Source organism: Equus asinus, chromosome 2, assembly GCF_041296235.1.
Source record: "Equus asinus isolate D_3611 breed Donkey chromosome 2, EquAss-T2T_v2, whole genome shotgun sequence".
Classification (NCBI taxonomy): Eukaryota; Metazoa; Chordata; class Mammalia; order Perissodactyla; family Equidae; genus Equus; species Equus asinus.
The window spans coordinates 127,234,649-127,258,643 of record NC_091791.1 but is presented as its reverse complement, the minus strand read 5'-3'; the positions used below and the strand labels follow the sequence as shown (position 1 = coordinate 127,258,643).

At 45.7% G+C, this 23,995-nt stretch overlaps 1 protein-coding gene across 13 annotated transcripts in view; it reads left to right on the top strand.

Annotated features, from left to right (window-relative positions):
• NEO1 (neogenin 1) overlaps positions 1-19,399 on the top strand; it is a 249,324-nt gene extending 229,925 nt beyond the window's left edge. For 8 of the 13 annotated variants that reach the window (XM_070498461.1, XM_070498457.1, XM_070498446.1 and 5 more), the window contains 6 exons: positions 3,773-4,011; positions 4,598-4,690; positions 8,530-8,688; positions 12,959-13,222; positions 15,826-15,962; positions 16,813-19,399. In XM_070498461.1, coding sequence (XP_070354562.1) covers positions 3,773-4,011; positions 4,598-4,690; positions 8,530-8,688; positions 12,959-13,222; positions 15,826-15,962; positions 16,813-16,896 — 976 coding nt within the window. In that variant the 3' untranslated portion in view covers positions 16,897-19,399. The remainder of the gene's footprint in view (positions 1-3,772; positions 4,012-4,597; positions 4,691-8,529; positions 8,689-12,958; positions 13,223-15,825; positions 15,963-16,812) is intronic. The other 5 variants (XM_070498490.1, XM_070498481.1, XM_070498486.1 and 2 more) reach the window with 1 other exon arrangement.
• Positions 19,400-23,995: the final 4,596 nt, after the last annotated feature.

The following is a 23,995-nucleotide window of genomic DNA, read 5'->3' as shown; positions in this document are numbered from 1 at the left end:
TGGGCCAGCCCCTTGCCTGTGCCTTCTACTGACCAAACCTGACTAGAAGCCAGGCCAGGGTTGCCAAGTAGATATAATTCATTAAACTCAACCTCTCAAGTCATAGAGCCAAGTGGAGAATAGATGTGAAGAGGAAAGTGGACAATGTCTGACCTTGCTGGTAACCTGTTTGGAGTACTGTCTATGACAAACACACAGTGAACCAGATGCACGAGGATTTGTGAACGTTCTTATAAGCTATTTCATGGCACAAATGCCAGCTGAGATGGAAGAAGACCATAAGCCTCTTATTCTAAATCTAGGTTTAAGAATACTTTTAAAGAAGTGCTACCAAGTGTGGAAGTTGAGGTTGGGGCTGGCAGGGGGTGGGTAGGGGGTCGGTGGGAAGAGGTGTTGATTTAATGAATAAGAAACGATCATTTATAGTCAGCATGTCAAATTCACAGAAAGGTCAGATAGCTGCTAGCCCTGAATTCCTCTGGGCTTTTGAGGCTCCTGGCGAATTGTCTAGAGCAGATTGCAAGGTGACTCAGTCATGTAGTGCTTGATAACAGCCCACACTCCTGAACTTGAGGGGATCTTTGACCCTGGATCACATTGAACTCATGTATCTGGCCAGTGAGACAGATACCATAAAAAAGGAGATTCCTGAGTTAGCCCAATGGCAAAAATACAGTATGGGTAATAAAACGACTTTGGTTGCAATATCCTAAAAGATCATAAGATGGAGGTATTGCTCCATAAGAGAGAAAGAGAAACTCAGGTCTATGTTTGTGATTATCCATCAGACTTGGTCTGCCCAAGGTGAGGATGTATGTATTTGATAACAATAAATTTGTTTTCAGTGTAGAGGACAAGTACAGCTACCCTGTAACTGCTGCTAGTAATGGCCTTATGTCATTTTCTGTAGGATATGTGATGTGTTGCATCTTTCTTTCTTTTCTCAAATAAAATAACTTTCCATAGCTTGCATTGCATCACTTTTCCGAGAGAAGGGGGCCCCTTATAAGCCTCCTGATTCCTGCCTCCTATAGCTCTCCCCATCTGCTTTTGGTTATAGAAAACTGTTTCTCTTAAAAGCCTCAAAGATTACATTTTTTTCCTACTCTAGAGCTTTTCTACAAGCTTCTTTCTGTGACATTTCACATTTATCTATTTTTGTGAACTTGACTTTATGTCTAGTTTTAGAAATCTTGAGATCTTTATTTAAAAGAATCTGAAAAAACAAAATGACAGAACTCCTTAGTGCTTTGGGGGATTTAAAATTCAAAGTAAATAAAAAGTAAAGCACTTAGTCTTCAGATTGAGAGGTAGGAGCTGGTAATAGACTCTGAACTCTGTATTTGAAGCTGGAGTTCTAGAGATTTGTGTCGTTTTGTTTAAAAGAATTGTATCAAGTCTTCACAGGGTTTTCCCCTCCTCCTCCCTCAGTGACCTGCTTTCCAAGTGTTCCAGTGACCATTGGAAAATATAGGTGAGCTTTTCAGAGTACTCTTTCCTCTCTAATACCAGGAGTACCTCCCATTTTAGTTGTAGCTGTTTACAGACTCTTACAACCTCCAGGTTGACAGAGCATTTAGAGTCTAGCCCCTCACTGTTTCCCAGCACACTCCTCTACGGCCCTCACTCTCCACAGGTGAGAACTACCGCTGCATACCACCATCAAACCTAGAAACCTTCCTACACTGGGAGTAATCTTTTCTCCTCCTTCCTCCTGTCTGAAGCCAGTTCTCCATGTGTCTCCTCTCTTTCTAAGACCTTGTACTTGCTTTTATCCCTCTCCAGCAGAGCTGACCTCTCACTCTCTGTTGGCTCTGTCCCTTCAGCTTTTAAGTGTGCTCAGACTTCTTCCATCTTGAGAGAGAATTATAATGGTAACCCTTCCTCTACTGCAGGATCCTTACCACTGGCTGCTTACAAATCTCTGTCTTTCCCTTCACCACAGAATTCTTGAATACTTGTCTACACTCACTTGTCCATTCCTTCACTACCTGCTCATGCTGCAGTCCTTTCTAATCTGAATTCTGCCCCTACGCTTCATCAGAATTGCTTTTGCTGAGATCACCAATGACCTCCATATTACTAAAACCAAAGGAAACTTTTCACTCCTCATCTTACTCAGTCTGTCAACAACATTTCACACCGTCAACTACCCTTCCTTCTTGAAACTTTCTCTTCTCTTTTATTCCATGATTGTGTGTCCTATCCACCCAGCCATCAAATACAGACACTCCTCAGGGCCTTGTCCTAGAGTTATTCTCTTCTCCTTCTGTACTCTCCTCAGGTCATATCTACACCCACGGCTTCATTTATGATCTGCATTCCAGCTACTCCCATATTTCTATCACTAGCCAAGGCCTTTCTCTTCTGAGTCGCAGACTTGCACACCTACTTGCCGCTTCTGCATTTCCTCTTGAATGTCTCAGAGGTGCTCTGCGTGTCCACAACAGAATTTATAATCTTTTCTGTCAAAATTGCTTCTAACTCATTATTCCCAGTGTTGGCATATGACTTAAGCCACAACCCATGGCGGTATCCTTTATTTCTCTTGCTTCTTTATTTCTACCCCACCCCACATCATTTATTCACCAAGTCTTGTCATTTCTGGCTCCTAAATAACTGTCAAATCTGCCTCTTTTCCTCCATTCACACTGTCCTGGGCCACCATCGATCATAGCTAAGATTATTCCCAGCTGGTCTTCCTGTTCTGTCCCCTACCCCTTAAATCTATTCTTCATACCACAGTTGGTGTGAATTTTTAACTCAAAATTGATCTCCTTACTCTCCTTCTTAAAACCATTTAGTGGTTTCTTGTTACTCATAGAAGGAAGTTCAGACTCTTGGTATGGCTCTGAAAGCCCTTTATGATCTGATCCCTGACTACCTTCCCAGCATCATTTCATTCCATCCTCCCCGTGGTTCACTATGCTCCCACCACCCAGGACTTCTTATAATCTCACTAATACACCAAGCTGCTGTTACTCTCTGCTTCACGGCTTTCACGTAAGCTGATTTCACCACCTGGAATGCACCTTCTGCCCTGCCCCCCTAGGTCTTAGCTTAAACATCACTTCTTCCTCCATATTTTTTGTGTCCACCTTATGTCCAACTATTAAGAGGCGGCTGTAACGCTTGGCATTTCATTAAGCTCAGACATAATTCAGTGTCTATCTTCCTCGCTTGACCAGAAGTGCTGAAAGCTCAGCAGTCCTGCACAGGGTCTGACATACAGTAGATACCTAATAAGTGCTTATTGAGTGAGTGAGTGATTTAGTGGAGAAACTAAGGCACAGACAAGTAGACACTGTCATCCCCATTCTTGACTTTACCCAGTTGCTAGTCTTAGTTTGGGTTACCTAAAATGTTTTTCCCTCCCTCCTTATAAGCCACAGACTCTACCTCTACTCCATTGTTAGATTTCTAGTTAATATTGTCCTTTTTCTATTGATTGGAAACTTGTGGAAGAACCTTCTGCTTTAGAGATTATTTGATTTAAAAATGCTGTCTAATTTTTTGATACTCAAAAAAAAGTCACAAGACAATATTCAAATATGCCCTTGTATGTATCTCTAAATATATGTGGACAGATCAGAGATAAATTTACTGTTTGCAAGAGTAAATTGTTTGCCTCTTGTTTTTCTTTTTTGTTTGTTTGTTTTTAGTTTCTGCCTTTGTTTCAAGCGTCTCTCAGAATGGCAGTTTTAATCATTGAACCGTTACCAAATATGTTCAAAAGAGTTACTTTAAAAAATCCCCTTAATTTTGTGCCTAGGAAACGAGCTGCTTGCAAATCAGTGAATGGCTCCCACAAGTACAAAGGGAACTCCAAAGATGTCAAACCCCCAGACCTCTGGATCCATCATGAGAGACTGGAGCTAAAACCCATCGATAAGTCTCCAGACCCAAACCCCATCATGACTGATACTCCAATTCCTCGTAACTCTCAAGATATCACACCGGTTGACAATTCCATGGACAGCAACATCCATCAGAGGCGGAATTCATACAGAGGTGCAGGTTTTTCCCAAATGTTGGGAGATTATTTTCATTTCACTCATTTTCCATTTTATAAGGTTGCCTTAATTTGGTGCTTCCTATACGAGGTTAGGTTTAAAGATGGGTGTGTTATGGGATTTGGTCACCATCTAATGAAGAATAGCTAGCTTGTTATGGGGGAGAGGTTTCTGTACCCAGATGAGACAGCCTTCTAGATCTTCTAGGTCTCCCATCATGCGTCACCAACTTGATACTCAAGCATTTGAGATAACCTAGCCCATGTCTGTGCATTTCATCTCTCCCTTCAGTTGGAGTGCAGGTCTCATTGTGGTGTTCAGAATGTTCTTGGTCTGGATGCTCTTACTTAGAGACACTGCATTGAAATGTGGTAGGCAGCATTGTGCCAACTGCATTGACTCTCAACAGGGACTCCTGTAATACTCTGATGGTCATTTTCCTCTTTATTTCACTTCCTCAGAAACACCTTGCCCCTCTTATGTTGTTTGTGAGTCTTGAATTCCCTAATAGAAATGTTTTACTGCTGAGCCTGCTCAGTGGCCTAGGATGCAAGCTTATAACCGACTCCATATTTGATGTCTAGGGCATGAATCAGAGGACAGCATGTCTACACTGGCTGGAAGGCGAGGAATGAGACCAAAAATGATGATGCCCTTTGACTCCCAGCCACCCCAGCGTAAGTAAAAGTTTCTCTTTTCCCTAGTGCTGCCTATCTATCCAGTTATGTGGGGAATAATTATGAATGATCTCTTTGACTTCATTTGATCTAACACAAAAGATAATGCACCAAAGCTTTGGTGCCTTGGGGGAGGAAGTATCAAACAGTTGCCGTAATTTGCAATTAATATTATTCTTGAAACTAGCTTCTTTAATTTTAGGGTAAATAAGCTAAAAAGCCAATTTCCCCAGTCTCCCGAGAATATGGAAATAACCAATATCCCTAGAAATGCATGGCATCTCGGGGAGGGGGTGGGGAAGCCTCCCTCCAGGCTGATGCTGAGGACGGGCAGATGTCACGGTGTGCCTTAGGTTTCCTGACACATACTCAGTGTTGATAGGCACCTATGGGATTTCTTTTTAATTAAATAGACTATATTTTAGAGGAGTTTTAGGTGGACAGCATGGAGGTTTTTTTTTTTGTTTTTTTTTTTTTTTAAAGATCTATTCTTTTATTCCTTTTCCCCTACATTTTTTTTTTTTTCCTTTTTCTCCCCAAAGCCCCCCCGGTACATAGTTGTGTATTCTTCGTTGTGGGTTCTTCTAGTTGTGGCATGTGGGACGCTGCCTCAGCGTGGTCTGATGAGCAGTGCCATGTCCACGCCCAGGATTCGAACTAACGAAACACTGGGCTGCCTGCAGCGGAGCGCGCGAACTTAACCACTCACCACTCGGCCACGGGGCCAGCCCCTGGACAGCATGGAGTTTTTAAAGCAATATTTTTCAACCTTATTTGACCCATGCCTTACTTTGATAATATTTAATATTTAATAATATTTAAAATTCAAAATAAATTAAATATCATGATTAAAAACCAAAAGGCAATGAGATAAACCAATTCTTTTTTTCAAACTACTGTGTCTTCTCCCCTCTTACTGTTTTCAAGATAGGAAGCCTTTCGGACTAGCTGGCACAGTGGGGCTTCCAGTTGAGGGTCCTCAGTACCATCCTAGAGTGATAAGAAGCCATACCAATATCAAGTGTAAAAAACTATTTGATCTTGAAGTATTTGCTCTAAGCAGAACAGTAGGCTAGTAAGCCTTAATGGTGTCAGATACCTAGATTCAAATCGTGAATTTGTCAGATCCTGAAAGATCACTTTTCTATTTAACCTAAATGTGTTTTGAATTTTTTATTCATTTCTTAAAAGAGGTCCCATTTCAGAACTCTCAGCCATCTCTCTATCAACAAGTGACAGAGATTTAAATAATCGCAGATATTCTACACACAGAGAAGTGCATCATGGCACCCTATAGTTGGAAACTGGTGGAAACCCCAAGTGTGTAAATGTCTGCACACACACATGCTGTCATACTCACTCACTGTGCACAAACACATAGGCACTAGATTCTAAAAATCATCTTTAAAAGAGTGAGGACCAATTCATTAATAGGTCATTTCTGCACAAAGTAGTTTTTGGTTAGGGTCAGTGATGAAAAAAGAGGCTGTACTTGGAACCATGCAGGGAAGAACCATGGCTTCCCTCTTATAAGAGGTGCCCTGGGCAGGGTCCCCAGGTTTAAAAACATAAATGTCCGAAAAGAGTAAAGTAATCCATTCCAGTTGCTTTTGATTTATAAGAAGATGGTAGCTTGACTGCTTATTTGTTTTTTTTGTATGACGTTAGTGCTTACCTGAACTGGCTTATTTTTAAAACTTGTAAAATTTGATATCCCTATTCCTAAATTTGTTACTTTTAAATATGTTAAGGAGAAAAGATATGTTGTACCAGTTGATATCATTCCTTTTTTTTCTTTTTTTTTGGTGGTGGGGAAGGAGTATGCATGCATATACAATATTATTTAATTTGTGCCTCAACAGTTGGGTGGGTGAGTAGTTTCTAATTCAGGAATCTGAACCAGGTGCTTGGATATACTTGTGATCTTCAGGTTTTGAGATATTCTTTTCTCACGTGGGTACAGTCCTTTTTCATGAGTCTGGATTCCCTGAAGCTTCTATCCACCATCCACCTTCCCTGGCCTTAAATGGCTGAGCAGTCCCAGGAAGGGCATGCTGATGTCGGGAGGAGGTTCAGTCCAGGGCCTTGCATAGCAGCATCAGGTTCTGATTCAGCTAACAGCTAACGATCGCCAGCTGTATTCTAGGCAGGCGCTTTCACATTGTTTTTATTAGGTACTAAATTTTCAAAAACTGGAAATATCTTTTAAAAGAGAAAGTCAATTTTGGTTCTCTTTTGTGAGAGTCCTCTATACCTAGAATGCTTTTTTCCTAGGTAAAAATCAGGAGGTTATTCCCCTCACCCTAGCCTCAATTCTGGAAGACACTGATTCTGAAGCACCCCGCTTCTGAAAACCACTGTCTTCCCCTCGAGGAGAGGCTGTCTCCACTCTGCCCTGAGAACCCTCCTCAGCCGGCTTCTTCAAGTTGGCTTTTACTCCAAAGGACCACCAGAGCCTTTTGGTCCCTGAGAGCAGGGAGAGCCACTGTCTGGTTCCTCAGGCCTGAGGAGGGTGGGCAGCGGTGCTCTGGGGTCCCTGGTTGGTTGTGCTGCCTGCTTGTTTTCTCGTAGCCAGGACAGGAGATAGCTGGAGAGTAAAGGCATCTGTTTTATTCACTGGGATTTTTCTTCACCAAAGTAATGGTGAGTGGCCCCACAAAAACCTAGGGAGATCCTTGGTGACAAAAGACGTTTTAATACGTTCCAAAGGCTAATTAAGTTTTATCACAAAGTTCATGAAGCCATTGCTTAAAGAAAAAAATCCCCTGGATTCCTAGTCAACATCGTCTATTTGTGGAGTTTAAAGCTGGTTATCTTGATCTTAAGCATTCTGTTTCTACAACTATTCTAAGGGAGTACCTAAGAAAAGTTTATTCCCAAACTGGGCTTCTGATTTTGTTTGTTTCCATCTCTGGGGTTGATAATGAAGCCTCATTAAAGAAGTACTTTGTCTTCGTATAGAAATCTGTATATGAAATATCTGTGTGGAAAGTTGGATTCATTGGCTAAATGCAGCAAATTGAATTCCTTAGCCAGTGTGGGAAGCAAAAAGGCAATTAGGAAAGATCCATTTATATTTTAAAATGTGAATGGATGTGGCTGGGCTCCCAGACTGGAAGTAGTAAGAGATGCTGCCATGGGCCTGTGTCACATGCATTTAGTACTGGTTTGGACCATAAGAGTTCAATTTCCTTTGCATTCCTTTTAAGATATGAAGACTGATTAAACAGCGAATCACTCATTCAGCCTCAATACCTACTGCATGCCTCATTCAACAAGTAAAAAAAGGCAGAATGAATTAGGAATATATTCGAAGGAGAAGGGACTTCTATCTTTTCAGCAGGAGAAAAAATAATAGAAACCTAAACCATCATTTGTTTGCTTATGGATTTATGTTTTGTTACATATTCAAATAGATAGTTTTAATAACTCATGTAATCCATGTTTGTTGTAGAAGAATTTGAAAATACAGATAAACCAAAAGGAAAATTTTTTTAAATCCTGACTACTCTTCTCCACAAAATATCACTGTTAACTTTTTGATATATATTCCTCAGACTTTTTTTTCTGTGTGTGTGTGTGGGTATATATATATATATATATATATACATACACATACACATATATATATACATGCATGGGTAGGCATTTGTTGATTTTTTAAAACAAAAGTAAAATCCATGGCTAGCTGTCCAAATCCAGCCAGCTGCCACCAAAAAGCCAAGGGAGTGGTGGTACTGTATGGGAGGGGGAGGGGGGATAGCTTTGCACTTGAACTGTGGTTTGTGTGTGTCTGTGCAAGCATGTTAAGCATTTTTCTGTCTTGTGTTCATTCACAGCTGTGATTAGTGCCCATCCCATCCATTCCCTCGATAACCCTCACCATCATTTCCACTCCAGCAGCCTCGCTTCTCCAGCTCGCAGTCATCTCTACCACCCGGGCAGCCCATGGCCCATTGGCACATCCATGTCCCTTTCAGACAGGGCCAATTCCACAGGTGAGAGATGAGGAATGAGCCCCAGATGGAAAGCATTCTTAAAGAGTTGGCAAGCTGAAATGGGGAAGGACTTGCCCTGCTTAGAAGGATTTGGAATTTTTCTCAGTGTTGTTATTTATCATAACATTTCTGTTACTGACTCAAATTTGTTTCTGTAAAATTTACCCCATTTTTCTCCCAAAGTTTGAAGTGCTCAGTGTAAGGTGACCTTTTAGTAAAACCACAGTAGTTCTAATCACATAACCACATCTTGTTCCATCAACTTACATCTTAATTCAGTCATATTTTCACTTTGTTTATTTTTTTAATCCTCCAATTTGAAAGGAAAACACATTCTGGGGGATTTTCAGACCCTAGAGGTAGCCTTTGCCCTACAGTCACACTAATGTTGGGCGGCCATAAGGTACTTCTTATGCTGGTCTCACATACATGCTTCTGCCATGGACCAAAGTAAAAACAACATCCAGAGGCAGCAGGGCCAGTGGCCATGTTGAGTTTGTACATGTTGTAAACCTCAGGTTGTCTAGTGGATTGTTGAAATTAAAAAGGGCCGCACAGGCATAGATCATCTCTAAAAAAGAGCTAGGAAATCAGCCTAACAATCTGTATTGTATTTAAAGAAATACATTGCCAGATAAACATATCCCTATTTGGAAATCTTAAGAAACAACATTATCAAAACAGTTTTAAGGAGGAAATAGTGAAGGTGAGGGAACAGTAAATGGAACAAAATACTATTATTCCTCATTAATTGAAAATTAATTACCATCCTCTAGGTTTTAAGGTGCAAATCTAGTAAGTTCTCATATATACTACATACTCTTTTTCCATCATTTGAAACCTGTCTGTTAATAGTTATGATTTTACTAGTAGAACTAAGTTTTGGTGATTCTGGGAAGTAAGGGAATTTCAAGTGAATTCCATTTTAAAAGAACCTCAGAACTTGATGCTAGAAGTTTGGGTTGCCAGTAATATCCCCTTCTCCTTTAAGTTTTGATCAATTATAAACATACCTAAAACATCAAATGACGATCAAAGCTGTATTAAGGGATGCCTGGTAACTCCCAAAGTTGTTTACTCCCAAACCTTTATTTGGTTTGGAGAATGCTGCTTGAACTCATGTCTAAAATTGGCCTTCCTACCATCTCCCTCCAAATCCAGGCTGAGGGTCCTGCCTTTAGGGAAAAACTGTCTCCAGAAGGCCATGTGGAGCACCAGTGTACCTCACAAACAGTCTCACATAGAACAGGGACGAGAAAGCAGCTGTCCAGACCTGCTTGCAGAAAGCAGTTTTTGTGTCCTGCCCCTGTTTCTCCCCCCTCCTTTTTTTTTTTAAAGATTGGCACCTGAGCTAACATCTGTTACCAATCTTTTTTTTTTTTCTTCTCCCCAAAGCCCCCCAGTACATAGTTGTATATTTTAGTTGTGAGTGCCTCTGGTTGTGCTATGTGGGACGCCGCCACAGCATGGCCTGATGAGCGGTGCCATGTCCACCCCCAGGATCCAAACTGGCAAAACCCCACACCGCCAAAGCGAAGTGCGCAAACTTAACCACTCGGCCGCAGGGCTGACCCCGTGTTTCTCCATTTTTAGGGCAGAAGAATCTCCCCCACTAGGATGCGGGCCTGCCTGAGTGCGTGGCAGGCTCTTCCCAATCAGATCAGCCGCCTTCCCCTTCCTCCTGGGCTAGCAGGCATCTGAGAGTTGACAAGAAGCATGGCAGCTCCCACCCAGCCTTCATCCACATGGTCTGGTGTTGGTGAAAGTTCCCTTATGTATGGACTAGGCAGAAAGTGGAGCAAGGGAAAAGTAACGATTTGCATTACTGAAGGGTTCCTTGCTTTAATGACCAGAGCGATAGAAGAAGGTAAAACCTAGTGATAGAGTCACTGAAGATGGATTTGAAATGTAGAGCAAGTGTCTAGAATTGATCAAAGTCGTCTGACTATTATATTTCCTGTGTTTCTTGAGCTCAGGGTTGCCACAAGCCCTGTCCAAGTGGGCTAGGCATGGCAGTCCTTTCTCTAAGAGCATTTACTGTGTCTCCACCACTTGATGTAGGAAGAGCACTTCCACTTGTCCAAGCCCCTTGGCCAATGTGAACTTAGTGTGTCTTAACTCCAAGAGGTAAATCAGTCAGGAAGGAGGCCCCTCAACTAAAGTAGGAATTTTAGTTACAGCATTGTTTTCCTTGTGGGCCAGTTATGTTGCACAATTTCAGGGCACACCCTTCACAGAAAACAAGGTGTGCCTGGTGCCCCCTGGAGTTGTACAGGGTGGCCCTAGTCCGTGCCAGCAGGCCAGAGTTCTTACTCATGTAGGCAACTCTGTTTTCCTTTTTCACATTTCTTTGGCCCTCGGAAGCTTATACATCAGATTAAGGCAATTGAGGTAGCCCAGGAGGCCTGTGTGCCTGGAGCTGACTTACTGTGTGCCAGTGCAGGCTAATGTGGTCCAGGCTAGAGCCTGCTTTCTCTCCCCTACTCCCTGCTGCCCTCCATGACCAGCTTTCACCTGGCCAGGGTCACTCAGAATGGGACCAGCAGCTCCCCAGCTGTGGTTACGGCAGGCTTGAGGAAGTGTAAGAAGTGAGGCCCTCAGTGCACCCCTTGAGAGGGTGAGAAGTGAGCTAGGTCTGGTTGGGTTATCACAGCCAGGCTTTTGACACTTGGCAGGGCGGGTGAATCCCTCATCCCTGGGACCCAAGACCTTTAAGCCCAGAGGTAGCACTCATGACCGGCATGGCCTATCTCCTGAGAGCCCAAGGGAGCAGATTTATTCCTACCTCAGCAACAAAGTCAGGGAAATAGGTTGGATTTCTGCAGGTTGCTCATGTATCACTACTTAAAAGGGCTTATTTTCCTTTTTAAGGTTGAGGCCTCTAGGAGTCAGGGGAGGCCCTCCTTCAGGCTACCTGGGGCAGCCTGTTGCCCTGAGCTGGTGTCCCATAGGCCCCTTCTCAGGGTGGGGATAGTGGTCTGCACCAGCTTACACTGTTGGAAAAGTCTTCCTCATGTGGTCTCCCTGGTCCTTGGTGCTGCTTCTGCCCCTGCAGGGTCTGGGGTGGGTGGTATGGGCGTGGAAGGGCGGTCTAGAGTGTGGTGGTTCGGAACATGGGCTTAGGAGTCAAGGGCAGGGATTCAGGTTCCTGCTGTACTCATTCTGAGTCCTGGGCCAGTGCTTAACCTCCCAGTGTCTCCAAGTGACCTTGAGGACTGAGAGGGCTGATGAAGGCAGAGCACTTAGCACAGGGCTGCTCAGGGTGAGCACTCAGTAATTCACAAAGAGAAGACCCTCACTACTTATTCAAGCCCTGTGTTCAGCACTCTTCACACATCTTCTCAGTTAATCCTCAGTGAATTATGTGTTACTCTCCCTGTTTTATAGGTGAAGAAACAGAGAGATTCGGTGATGGCCAAGTTCATGAGCTAGTTTGCCAAGATTCAAGTCCTGGTCTCTCTGACTTGAGAGCTATTGCTTTTCCTACCCCACCATGCTGCTTCCAGAACAACTCAGACCTCTTTTCACATATTTTGAGATTATCATGTTCTTCCTGAGTCTTCCCCTTCTTCAGGGTGATCTGCCCCACTTCTTTCTCTGGACCCAAACCCCCTTTCTATAGCATGATCCTAAAGCTGTTTGCAGCCCCCTGGACTGTTGGGTTGTCCAGCTGTCCCTTGAACTGTGGGGCGGTTGCTCTGGTGAGGCCATGCACAGTCCCCAGAGGGCACGCAGGGCCTGTGGCATTGCCTCTGCTGCGGTAATCACCAGGCGTCATGTGCAGAGCTGGTACTTGTCAGGTACCCAGCCAGCCTTGGTGACTAGACATAGTATCTGAAAGGCCAGTCTCTAAGATTGTCAATCAATGAGTGAAGTTTTTAATTTTCTTTTATACTTATTTATTTCTTAATAGACAGTAGTCTCAGAAACCTTTATATGTGCTCCGTTGTAAGTACCAAGGAGAACTTTGTCTGTAAAATTGTAACCACCTAGCTGTAAAAAGTACAGCTAAAAAAAGTTGAAAGTGATAGGTGAAAAATTTAGGTGAAAAAATTCCAGCAGCTGATGGACAAAATTGTTTGGGACTCTTTTAGATTAGTCCATTCTTACTTAGCCTTGGCAGTGGTGCTAACCCATGTTCCCTTGGACTAGCACTGATCCTGAGTGCTTATTGAGCTGGTTTAGGGGCCCTTAGAAGTAGCCAGAGCCCTGGGATGTGCGTCTGTTTCATGGTGAAAGAAATGCTAACGTTTAGACTTTCCTGCTGTAGAATCCATTCGAAATACCCCCAGCACTGACACCATGCCTGCCTCCTCGTCTCAAACGTGCTGTACTGATCACCAGGATCCTGAAGGTGCTACCAGCTCTTCTTACTTGGCCAGTTCCCAAGAAGAAGACTCAGGCCAGAGTCTTCCTACGGCTCACGTTCGCCCTTCCCACCCCTTGAAGAGCTTCGCCGTGCCGGCAATCCCACCCCCAGGTCCTCCCACCTATGATCCCACGTTGCCAAGCACACCATTACTGTCCCAGCAAGGTGAGTGAGGACAGTGGCACCACTGGAGGGACCCTTTGGCTCTGGCTTATGGCAGAAGTCACCTCTTCTTTGAAAAGTAACAAAGCAAATATTCTCCAAGCTTATCCCAGCAATTTAGAGTAGCAGGGTGTCATTGTCCCTCTCAGGGAGTATATGAGCTTCCCTCCCTCGGGAATGCGTATGAACCAGAGAAGAATTTGGTGGGGAGTGAGGGCTGACTTGTTGAATTGTGTTGGGTGCAGAACCCTTGGTGGTCAAATCCAGTGGACAACAGATCTAGTCTGCCCAGCCTCCCAGAGCCTCACTCCGTAGGATTCCTACAAGCTAGAGGAGGGTCAGGGAGGCCAAGACTTGGAAACAAAGAGGAACCTTAGGATGAGAAAATGAACTGTGCGGAAGGGAAGTCAGTTCCCTGAGTTCACACGGCTCAGTAAGAGTCCCTGACCTCAAAGGCGTGTCCTTTTTCCCTGCTCTTCCTTACTATTATCTGTTAGGATGGTTTGTTTCAGCATAAGTCAGTGGTTTTCAAGCTTTTTGGTCTCAGGACCCCCTTATCCTCCTAAAAGCTATTGAGGCCATGAAAAAGCTTTTCCTCAATGGGTTATGCCTATCCATATTTACTGTGTTAGAAATTAAAACAGAAATTTTTAAACTATTTTATTAGTCCATTTAAAAATGCCAATAAATATATCATGTTAAGATAAATAGCATATTTTTATGAAAAATAACTTTTTCAAAATATATAGCGAAAAGAGTGGCATTATGTTAGATTTTTGCAAATCCCTTTCGTGTCTGGCTTAGTAGAAGACAGCTGGATTCTCATACCTGCTTCTCCACTCAGTCTATTGCAATATATTGTTTTGGTTGAATTATAAGAAGAAAATCTGGCCTTACAGATATGTAGTTGTAAAGGGAAGAGTATTTTTATAACCTTTTTGGTTACCTATGGATATTATTTTTTGATACTGCAACAAAACTCAACAAGTTGTAGTTTCTTGTTTCTTTTTTCTTTTTTTTGAGGAAGATTAGCCCTGAGCTAATATCTGCCACCAATCCTCCTCTTTTTGCTGAGGAAGACTGGCCCTGAGCTAACAGCCGTGCCCATTTTCCTCTACTTTATCTGTGGGACGGCTACCACAGCATGGCTTGCCGAGCGGTGCATAGGTCCGCACCTGGGATCCGAACCAGCAAACCCCAGGCCGCCGAAGTGTAACGTATGCACTTAACCACTGCACCACTGGGCTGGCCCCAACAAGTTGTAGTTTCTTATAGGTTTGTTTGTAATATGGAATCAGAAACCATATCCAGGAACTATTCATGCTCTGTTCCATTAAAAGCCATCTGTCTTGTACTTTGAATGCATAGCGAACATCACACATTGGTCATTTGGAAAATATTGGTTCACTAAGTTATACAGATCCTCCACATGTTGATACATTTCACTGTAGGATATCTACAAATGCATTCATTAATATCACCACAGTCTGTAAGTATTGGAAAGCTTCTCAAGCTTGGCAGAGCCAAGTTTTTTTAAATTCTAGTTTTCACTTGAACCTTAAGTTTTATCTTTGGTAATAAATACTGTCCATTGCTTTCCTTGAAGTGTCTGGCTTACTTCATTCACTTTCTGGAAAATGTCTGCCAAATACTCAAGTCTGATTAACCAGTTTGTCTATCTTTCTTTGAACCAGCATTGGTGTTCCATGATAAAAGTGACAGTTTGGCTCACAGCCACATTATCACAAATGCATTTATTTAAGACAGCCATCATACTTTGGTATACAGCAGAAGTATTTTATGCATACTTTCCATTTTATCACATAGACTATTTAAAAGATGTGTAATCAGGTCGAGATTTAATAAAATAATTTTTACTACTTCATTAAGGATGATCTTTTTTTTTTTTTTTTGAGGAAGATTAGCCCTGAGCTAACTACTGCCACTCTTCTTTTTGCTGAGGAAGACTGGCCCTGAACTAACAGCTGTGCCCATCTTCCTCTGCTTTGTATGTGGGACACCTACCACAGCCTGGCTTTTGCCAAGTGGTGCCATGTCCGCACCTGGGATCCGAACCGGTGAACCCCGGGCCGCCGAGAAGTGGAACGTGCGAACTTACTGCTGGACCACCAGGCCGGCCCTCATTAAGGATGATCTTAAGTTAAACTGGCTTTTTTAAAAACTGTGGTGTCAGTGAATGACTTTACGGTTTGGTGCCACTGCCTTAATTTAGGCTAAGGCTCCAGCAGTTTTACCCACTGTTGCTTTTTACCGTCAGTGCAAAGGCAGAAAATGCCTTGGTATTATTACGAAGAGTTTGACCTCCCAGACATCCTGCAAGGGGTCCATGAGCCACCACACTTTGAGAACCACTGGACTGGGAGGTTAGTTTTCTAAAACCAAATGGAGTCTTTTCTCTGGCCTGTTAGATGCCCCACTTTCTCCCTCTTCATTTTGTTCAGAGCAGTGCCTTTTCAGAACAGGATCTCTGCACTGGGTCTGGGTGCATCCCTCACCCAGCAGCAGCGTTTGGACCTGAGGTGCCTTCATGAGGTCTGGGGGGAGCAGGCTCGGGCCCACACCTGATGGTGCCCTTTTCCCCTCAGCTCTCAACCATCACCTCCACTCGGTGAAGACAGCCTCCATCGGGACGTTAGGAAGGAGCCGGCCTCCTATGCCAGTGGTGGTGCCCAGTGCCCCTGACGTGCAGGAGACCACAAGAATGCTGGAAGACTCTGAGAGTGTAAGTTCACGGGGCCATCAGCCCAGCCAGGATGTCTAGGTGCATGTCCCACAGCCCGAGAGAGTGCTGATCACACTGATAGTCTGTGCTGGCCCAGAAGGGTGAAGCAGATCACTCATTCATTCAGCAGACATGCACTGAGCATCTCCTCTGAGCCAGGAACTGTGCTGAGGACGTGATCTGCTTTCTCCATTCCTACGCTGGTGTATCTTGGATTAGCTTGTTACATTAGCTAGAGAATTTTTATCCCCCAGCCACCCGCCTGCCTTCCTTTTAGTTCTCTCCTGTCTGTCTGGTCTTGTCTTGGTTTGAACCATCTGTGTGTTCTTTCACCCCTCGGTTCTGCTTCATGACCTCTTCTGAGCTGGATGCTAGAGGAGAAGGTGCTTGAGTGGTTGCTCTCAAAATAAAAGACAGTGGGTTCTCTGCTTGATCTTCCACTCTCATATGCCAGTAAATGTGTCTGCCTCTGCATCTCCAGGTACAGGGGCTCTAAGAGGAGAGCTTGGGGCCCGGAAATCCAGGGGACACACCACCTGTGTTGACTGTGACGGAGACCCAGCAGGGGCAGGCCGCAGGGCCTCTGCCTGTGAGGACATTTGACCCTGGCAGTATGTGTTGGGGGAAAGGCATTTTGCAGTGTACAGAAATGAGTGATTACTGGCCTGGGATCTTAGTGACTTGGGCACATCCTGCAATCTCTGACTCTCCTGGGCCAGCCGGGGTTTTGGTAGTCCAGTCTTTTGGGGCAGGTTTACCACTGACCACTTGACACTCTGACTTCTCTCTCTGAGCTGTCCTTCTGGACGGCTCCTCGGCATGCCCAGTCACAGTGTTCTCTTTTCCACAGAGCTATGAACCAGATGAGCTGACCAAAGAGATGGCCCACCTGGAAGGACTAATGAAGGACCTAAACGCCATCACAACAGCATGACGACCTTCGCCAGGACATGACTCCAGACCTGAGTCTAGACGTCTTGGGACTTAGCCTTGAAAACAAGGAGTTGTACAGAGTACGAGAGGACAGCACTTGAGAACACAGAGTGAGCAAGCAGACCAGCCAGCCCCCAACGTGGTCTGGCTCCAGGCCTGACCACCTGCCTTCTCCTGGTCAGCCTGGAAGAAGCGTGTGTCAAAGCAGCTTCCCTTTGCCTGCTAAAACCCTGCAGGACTGGGCACCATGGGCCAAAATCATGTGTCCAGGGAAGAGGCAAGAAGTGCAACCTACATTTCACTTTGTGATCAGGCTGTGTCTTCGTGCTGCAACTGCGTCGCCTTTATGGAGTGTAGACATTGGCATTTATGTATGATTTTGTTTGTGTCCTATTTTATTTTACCTTCAAAAGAAAAACACTATCAAAAACCAAGGAAGTCCGTGGTGTTCCCACAAGTGGTTGATATTTGACTGCTTGTTTGAATTATATATGGAAAGTCATTGACAGTGTGGGTTGTTCCAAGGGTTGGCTTGTTTTTTGTTTTTGTTCTTATTTTTTAATTCTGAGTCATTGCATCCTCTACCAGCTGTTAATCCACCACTTTGAGGGGGGAGGAAATGTTGCATTGCTGTTTGTAAGCTTTTTTATTATTTTTTATTATAATTATTAAAGGCCTGACTTTCTCCTCTCATCACTGTGAGATTACAGATCTATTTGAATGAAATGTAACATTGGAAAGACTTGTTTGTTGCTTTCTGTGCAGTTTCAGTATTGGGGTGGGGGAGGGCTGGGGGGTTGGGAATGGGAAGTGGAGGGGCTGCTGAGGTCCTGTGAATGTTTCAGTCATTGTACTTTCTTCCAGAAGCCTGCAGAGAATGGAAGCGTCTTCCTTATTGTCCTTTCCCGGCATGTCTGTCTCTATTGTCACTAAGTTGCAACTGGAGTTTCATTTGGATCTAGTTAAAAATTTTTCTGTGCATAGGTGGGTTCGAGGATTTAGCTGCCTGATGTCTTGATCATGTCCTGATAAGAATGACCACACCGAGGAGCCAGGAGCTGTGTTGCCAGTTGCAGGAGTGATGCAGGACAGGGAGCCTGACCCCAATCCTGGGAAATCCAAGAAAAGGATGGAGACTTTCCTGCTGTTTCATTGTTCCCGTTGGGGAAGCTGGAAGTTAAGGAAGGACCTTTGTTTCCACATAGGACTCCCTGCTTCTCTCTAGGTCCTGTCTTCAGCCAGGCCATCTCCGACTTTCATGTTCCAGAGCCCTTAGGAAAAGCACTAGCAAGACTGAGGCTGGCAGAGGCTGCAGCCCCCAGGAGGCTCCCCCTTCTTTCTGAACATTCTTCTTTGAGTAGCAGGGGACAGGGACAGAGGAGGCAGCTGGCCCCTCCTCCCTGCCAGCAGCCCAGCTCAGCCCCTGATTAGAACAGGGGGGCAGATGGGGACAGGAGGTCTCTGAGGTATGCTGAGAGGCCCCGCCACACACACAAGCCTTTGCATATAGTTCTTGTGTTCTTACAAAGGTAAGGAGCTGAGGTGGGCTTTTTTAATATTAAGAAAATGTTATGAAAAGAGACAGGACTCACCCTCAGGCATCTTCCCTGCTCCCCATCACATCCCCAGAAGAGAGTGTGGAAGGCAGTGCAGAAGGCAAATCGGGCTTTGGTTCACAGCCAACAGGAGGTCAGCTGCGGAGACCCCGGTTGGGGGGCCCTAAGCACTGCCCCGGCCCCACAGGCGCCTCGCTTGCCTTTATGTGTTGGTTGTTCCCCTTTTTAGGTCTTATCACACATTTGCTTTTCTAGAAGATGAGCTCTTTATATTTATTACTTTGGAGGCAATGAAAAGTGCAATGCTGGAACTCCTGCTGCCGTGCTAGCTGCTCACAGGATAGTGCCAGGCAGGATTCTCGAAAACCAGTGCACTTACACTGATCCTGACGAGGGCACGCGGTGTGCTCTGGACGCCAGGAGGCCGAGATTCCCCAGCCTGGCTTACCTTTTGCCCAAAGAAACACACTTGGTATTCAGGGCATTCTCTCCCGTGAACCCTGACGCGTCTGTTACCTCAGGGCCTTGGTACCTGGACACTGCCACAGAACTGGGGCGGGGGGAGGACCTATTTTTAAATAAAATAACTGTTCAGAGTTGGGATTTTTTTTTAATTAAGAAAAAGGAAAGCTATTCTGTATTGCACCTTTTCACAGTTGAATACATTTTCTTACATTTGCCTGTGACTTTTGAAGTTAAACCATTGTGTCTCGTAATGTCCTAGTTGAGCTGCTGCTTGGCAGCTGCCTTCAGGAGGATGTGGAACGAACGTGTCTGCTGCCTTGTTGCCTGCTGGAGGGGGCCTGGAGGACTGCTGGGGACTAGTCTGTACACACTTGTTTGGCCTTTTCTGTAGTCGATGCTGTAAACTCTATGGCTTTTTAAAAAACAATTTCATGTTTTTATTTAGTATTGGAAATCCAATACACTTTTTTTAATCCAATCAAACGCTGGTCTGATGGAAGAGTTATTTTCCTTTTTCCTTGAGAAAGCAGAACTTTGGGGTGCCCTGTTTCTCGTCTTGAATTTGACTTCACCGTTGCCCTCACAACCGTAAAGGCAGGGGTTCTCAGGGGCCCTGGGGAGGGGTGGCAGGTGAGCCAGGAGGCCGCAGGCTGTGGTCGGGTTGTCCACCAGCCAGAAAGATGAGTCCTGTCTTGTCCCCACCCACCATTGCTGCCCTTCAGGGACTGAGCAGCCTGAGGCATCGATACCTGTCGGAAAGAGCCGAATGACCCCAGCAGAAAAGTGCAGCTGCTCCTGAAAGGGGATGCGGACCACATCCCTGCTGTGGCGGCGTCCCGGGCAGCACCTCACTGTGTTGGCACAGGCTGAGGACCAGCGCTAGCCCAGGGCCTTCCGCTCCCAACCCCGCCTCTCATGGGTGTGTGATGCCTGGAGCACGTGTCTACAAGGAGTGCCACCTTTCCCAGGCTGCCTCACCTTCTGACTGCATTCATGCTGTCTCAGCTTGGGCTGCTGTAACAAAAATATCACGAACTGGGGGCTTAAACAGCAGACATTTAATCCTTACCATTCTAGAGGCTGGGAAGTCCAAGCTCAAGGTACCAGCAGATCTGGCTTCTGGTGAGATCCTGCCTCCTGGTCACAGATGCCATCTGGCTGTGTCCTCCCATGACAGAAGGGGCAAGAGAGCTTGCTGGGGTCTCATATAAGGGCATTAATCCCATGCATGAGGGCTGCACCCTCATGACCTAATCACCTCCCAGAGGCTCCACCTTCAAATATCACCACCTTGGGGATTAGGATTTCAAAATATGAATTTGGGGGTCGCCAACATTCAGTCTATAACTCTCTAAGATCTCTCAAGGTGTACCAGGGTCTGGGCTTGCAATAGTGGTGACCACAACAGCCATGGGCCCTGCCCTCCATGCACTTGCGGGAGAGTGAGGACTGGATACAAAGCCTAGCATCCGCACTAACTACTCTGTCGGCCACAGGGCTTCATCTCTGCTGCCGAGTGTATTTTATGAGACCCAGTCCCATCATTCCCATTAGCGATGCCCCATTGGCCTCAGGCTGGAGTTGGAGCTCCCAGCGCTGAAGTCTGTGCTAGTCTGCTGCAGCCTCCGTTCTACACTCATCGCCTTGTGCACCCAGGATTCTAGCCACAGAAAGCTGCTCATGAAACACTTTTCAGTCTGCACATGAAATGCCCTCTCCACCACCACTCCTGCCCTGGGAGAGAACCCACTCGTGTCGGCCCTCCTCTGCATCCCTAGGGGGCGCTCTTGGCACATTTGCAGTAATTTATCGGAATCTTTTTCCACTGGACTGTGCACTGGATGGAGACATCATCATTTCTCACTCCTCTCAATGCCTAATGCCAGGGGCAGTTTCTGACAACAGCAGATGCTTGTCTCTTGGGTGGATGGACAGACAGTCATGAGGACTCATGGCCTGGAGAGTGTCGGTTTCCTGTACACACCCCACCCCTCCCCTGGAGGGATCCTAATAGGTCCCTGGTGTTATTGGAGCCGGGACCCTCCCATTCCAGCAGCCACAGCCGTTTGGTGTCCTGAGGTGAACTCAAAAGATGCCAAAGACCTGTCTGCCTGGCAGAGTCATAAGAAATGATGCTGATGCCACAATGACCAACTAGGTGCTGGGAACTAGGGCAAGGATGTCCTCCAGATTGGTTCTAAGATGAACATTCTGAACAAGGCTCTGTAAGAAAAAAAACACCTTCTTTCTCCAGTCCATCAGCCCCTCTCAATTTCAGCCACCTTCCTGCCAGGGGTGTGCTATCATCAGGAGAGACTGGAGAACAGCACTGAGCAAGCCATCCAGTTGATGGCGGAGAGGGTAGGGAGCAGAAACCCAGGGAGCCAAGAGTGGCCAGCCCAACGCATGCGCACAGACAGAGGGGCCACAGACAACAGTGCCTGACTCTTCACCTTGGGTTTCCAGCTACCAAAGGAGGAAGTTCCCAGGGGTCTGGGGCAGAGGTGGGAGACAGTAATTGAAGGAAAATACTACTTTCCATTTCTCATAATCTTTTAAAAGTGTGTCATGTTGAAAAAAATATTTAAAACTATAATCTACAACAAAAATGATATTTTAAAACTAAAAATACAAATGATATTCAAAATCTAAGCAGAGTGGATGAGGTTCATCTTGAGATGCTCTTTTCCTCAACTAGAAACGTGATGAGTTTTGGAAATGAAAAGATGGGCCTAGAGCTGAGCTCACAAGGGTTAGAGGGAGCTCTTGCTGCAGTGTAGAGTAAGAAGAATGTGGAATTTTCTGAAATAATTGGGAAGTGGGGCAGTAGCACTGGCAGCAGTTTTAATCAACGAGATTGTTAGAGAATGAGGGGCAGGGTGGGAAGGAACCCCCAGTGAGAAGTGGCTGCCTTGAGATGCCACAAGAATATTCTAAAATGAGAAGATCTGAGAGGTAATTAAATACTGTTTGCTCTTTGCACCTCTGTGGCGTAAACTTCCTCCGACACCCCAAATCTTGTATAATGTCTGCTGTGTGTTTAGGGCCTCAAGTGATTACTGCTTCCTCCCGACAAAGAAGACAGCATCTGGCCCAACATGGTGAAGGACAGGCCATGAGTCTGGCATGGTGAGGGTGACCATAATGGCAGTGGTTCACCAGAAGCAGCAGCTCAGAGTCAGAAGTAGCCAGAACAATCTAAACCTGAGAATTCGGGGCTGGCCCCGTGGTGCAGCGGTTAAGTGCACACGTTCCACTTCAGTGGCCCAGGGTTCACCGGTTCGGATCCCAGGTGCGGACATGGCACCACTTGGCAAGCCATGCTGTGCTAGGCGTCCCACATATAAAGTAGAGGAAGATGGGTCAGGGATGTGAGCTCAGGGCCAATATTCCTCAAAAAAAAAAAAAAAAAAAAAACAAGAAGAAAGAAACGTGAATCCAATCAGCCTTATCCAGATTTTAAGATACAGGCTGACCTCAGCTGGTGTCTGGGTTGCAATCCGTTTACATTTCCCTCCATCTCAATGTCCTGGAGCAAAGTGCCATCACCCCATCGTAGGTGTGTGTGCTGGGTGCCTGCCCCTCATTAATGAGTCTAATGAGCCTGCTTTCTGTGGAACTGGTTTCCCAGAGGAGAAATCCGGGAGCCATTCTAAAGCCTTCCCTCGACCCCACGGCACATTGCTCACCAAATCCTGCAGCTCTAGCTCTCAAATGTCCCCCAAAGTGGTTCATCTTTGTCATCTATTGGGCAAATTCCTCATTGACACACCCTTCACCCACCCCCACCCCCCCACCCCCGGCCCCTCTCCCGCCACCTCCAGGCTCCACAAAACTATGGAGGTGATTCTTCTAACTCAAACCTGGCCTCTCCCCCTGCTCAACATCTTGCAATAGCTCCCGCATCACCTGCCCTGCAGAATCGAGTCCAGGTGGCCCTGTCTGCCTCTTCTGTTTTATCTGCCACATGATCTACCCTCTCACTCAGATTCGGCCCTACCATAGAGAGGAATCTGCACTTACAGGATGAACCACGATGTCTGGCCCCTTTGCCTCAAATTCTCTCCCTACCCGCTACCCTCACTACTGGCTTCCTCTGCCTGGTAAATTTCTAGTCGTCTTTAAAGACCCAGCCTAACCATCCTGATCCCTGAACATTCTTGTTCCTATTTCTGTCTCTTCCAATATGCTGAACTCCTTAAGGAAAACAATCACGCTTGTTTTTGGATTCTCCATCCCAGTGCCTAGCACACCGTAGGTGTTCACTAAGTGAACTTGCCTGGTGAGGGGGATGGACTTGGAGTCATCCGGGTCCACTGCTGGGGGAACTTGACAAGTCCTCATTCTCCCCAGGAGCATACACTCAGAAAGGGTTTACAGAGGTAAGGCTAAGCTGAGTCTAGGAATTAATGTGATGCTATCTACCCAGACGGAGGAGGCCACTGCAGAGCTGGGAAGCTGCTCGCTTCACGTGGCCATCAGATACCTTGAGGAGAACAAATCCCAGCCATCCTGGATCGCGCTGAGGCTGGGGCCTCTAGGGCTGTGCTCAGCCCCCTGTGATTGGATTGAGTGCTGGGGCACCAGCGTGCCAATGCAGAGGAGATGGAGGATGCACAGAGGTGGCAATATGCTCCTCAAAATCCCAGGGACACTGCAAGGGTGCTGCTGGGCCCAGCCGAGCTGGGTTTGGTTGGTCAGGTAGGACAGTCCTAGTGAGTTAAGAATAGGTGGGTTCCTTTCATAAACTCAAAACCCAGAGAATTCTGGGCAGTTTTCTGAGAGGGGACAGGAAGAGCTGGGATCTGTTCTTGAAGGCAAAATGATGGATCAGGCTCCCACAGACAAAGTCACCCGGGAAATGGCAAGAGAGCCAGCTGATGAAAATTCTAGACTAACGCACAGAAGGGAAACTGGCTGGAACTGAAGCCAAAGGGATATTGGTGTGGGCAGGTGGTGTGAGGGAAGGAATATTTTAAGCCGGTCAGAAAAGAGTCTTCCTCTCCCAAGAAGCTGGTAATCATTCATGGTTTCACAAGTGTTCCTGAGGGCCTACTGTGTGCCAGGCACCGAGGATGC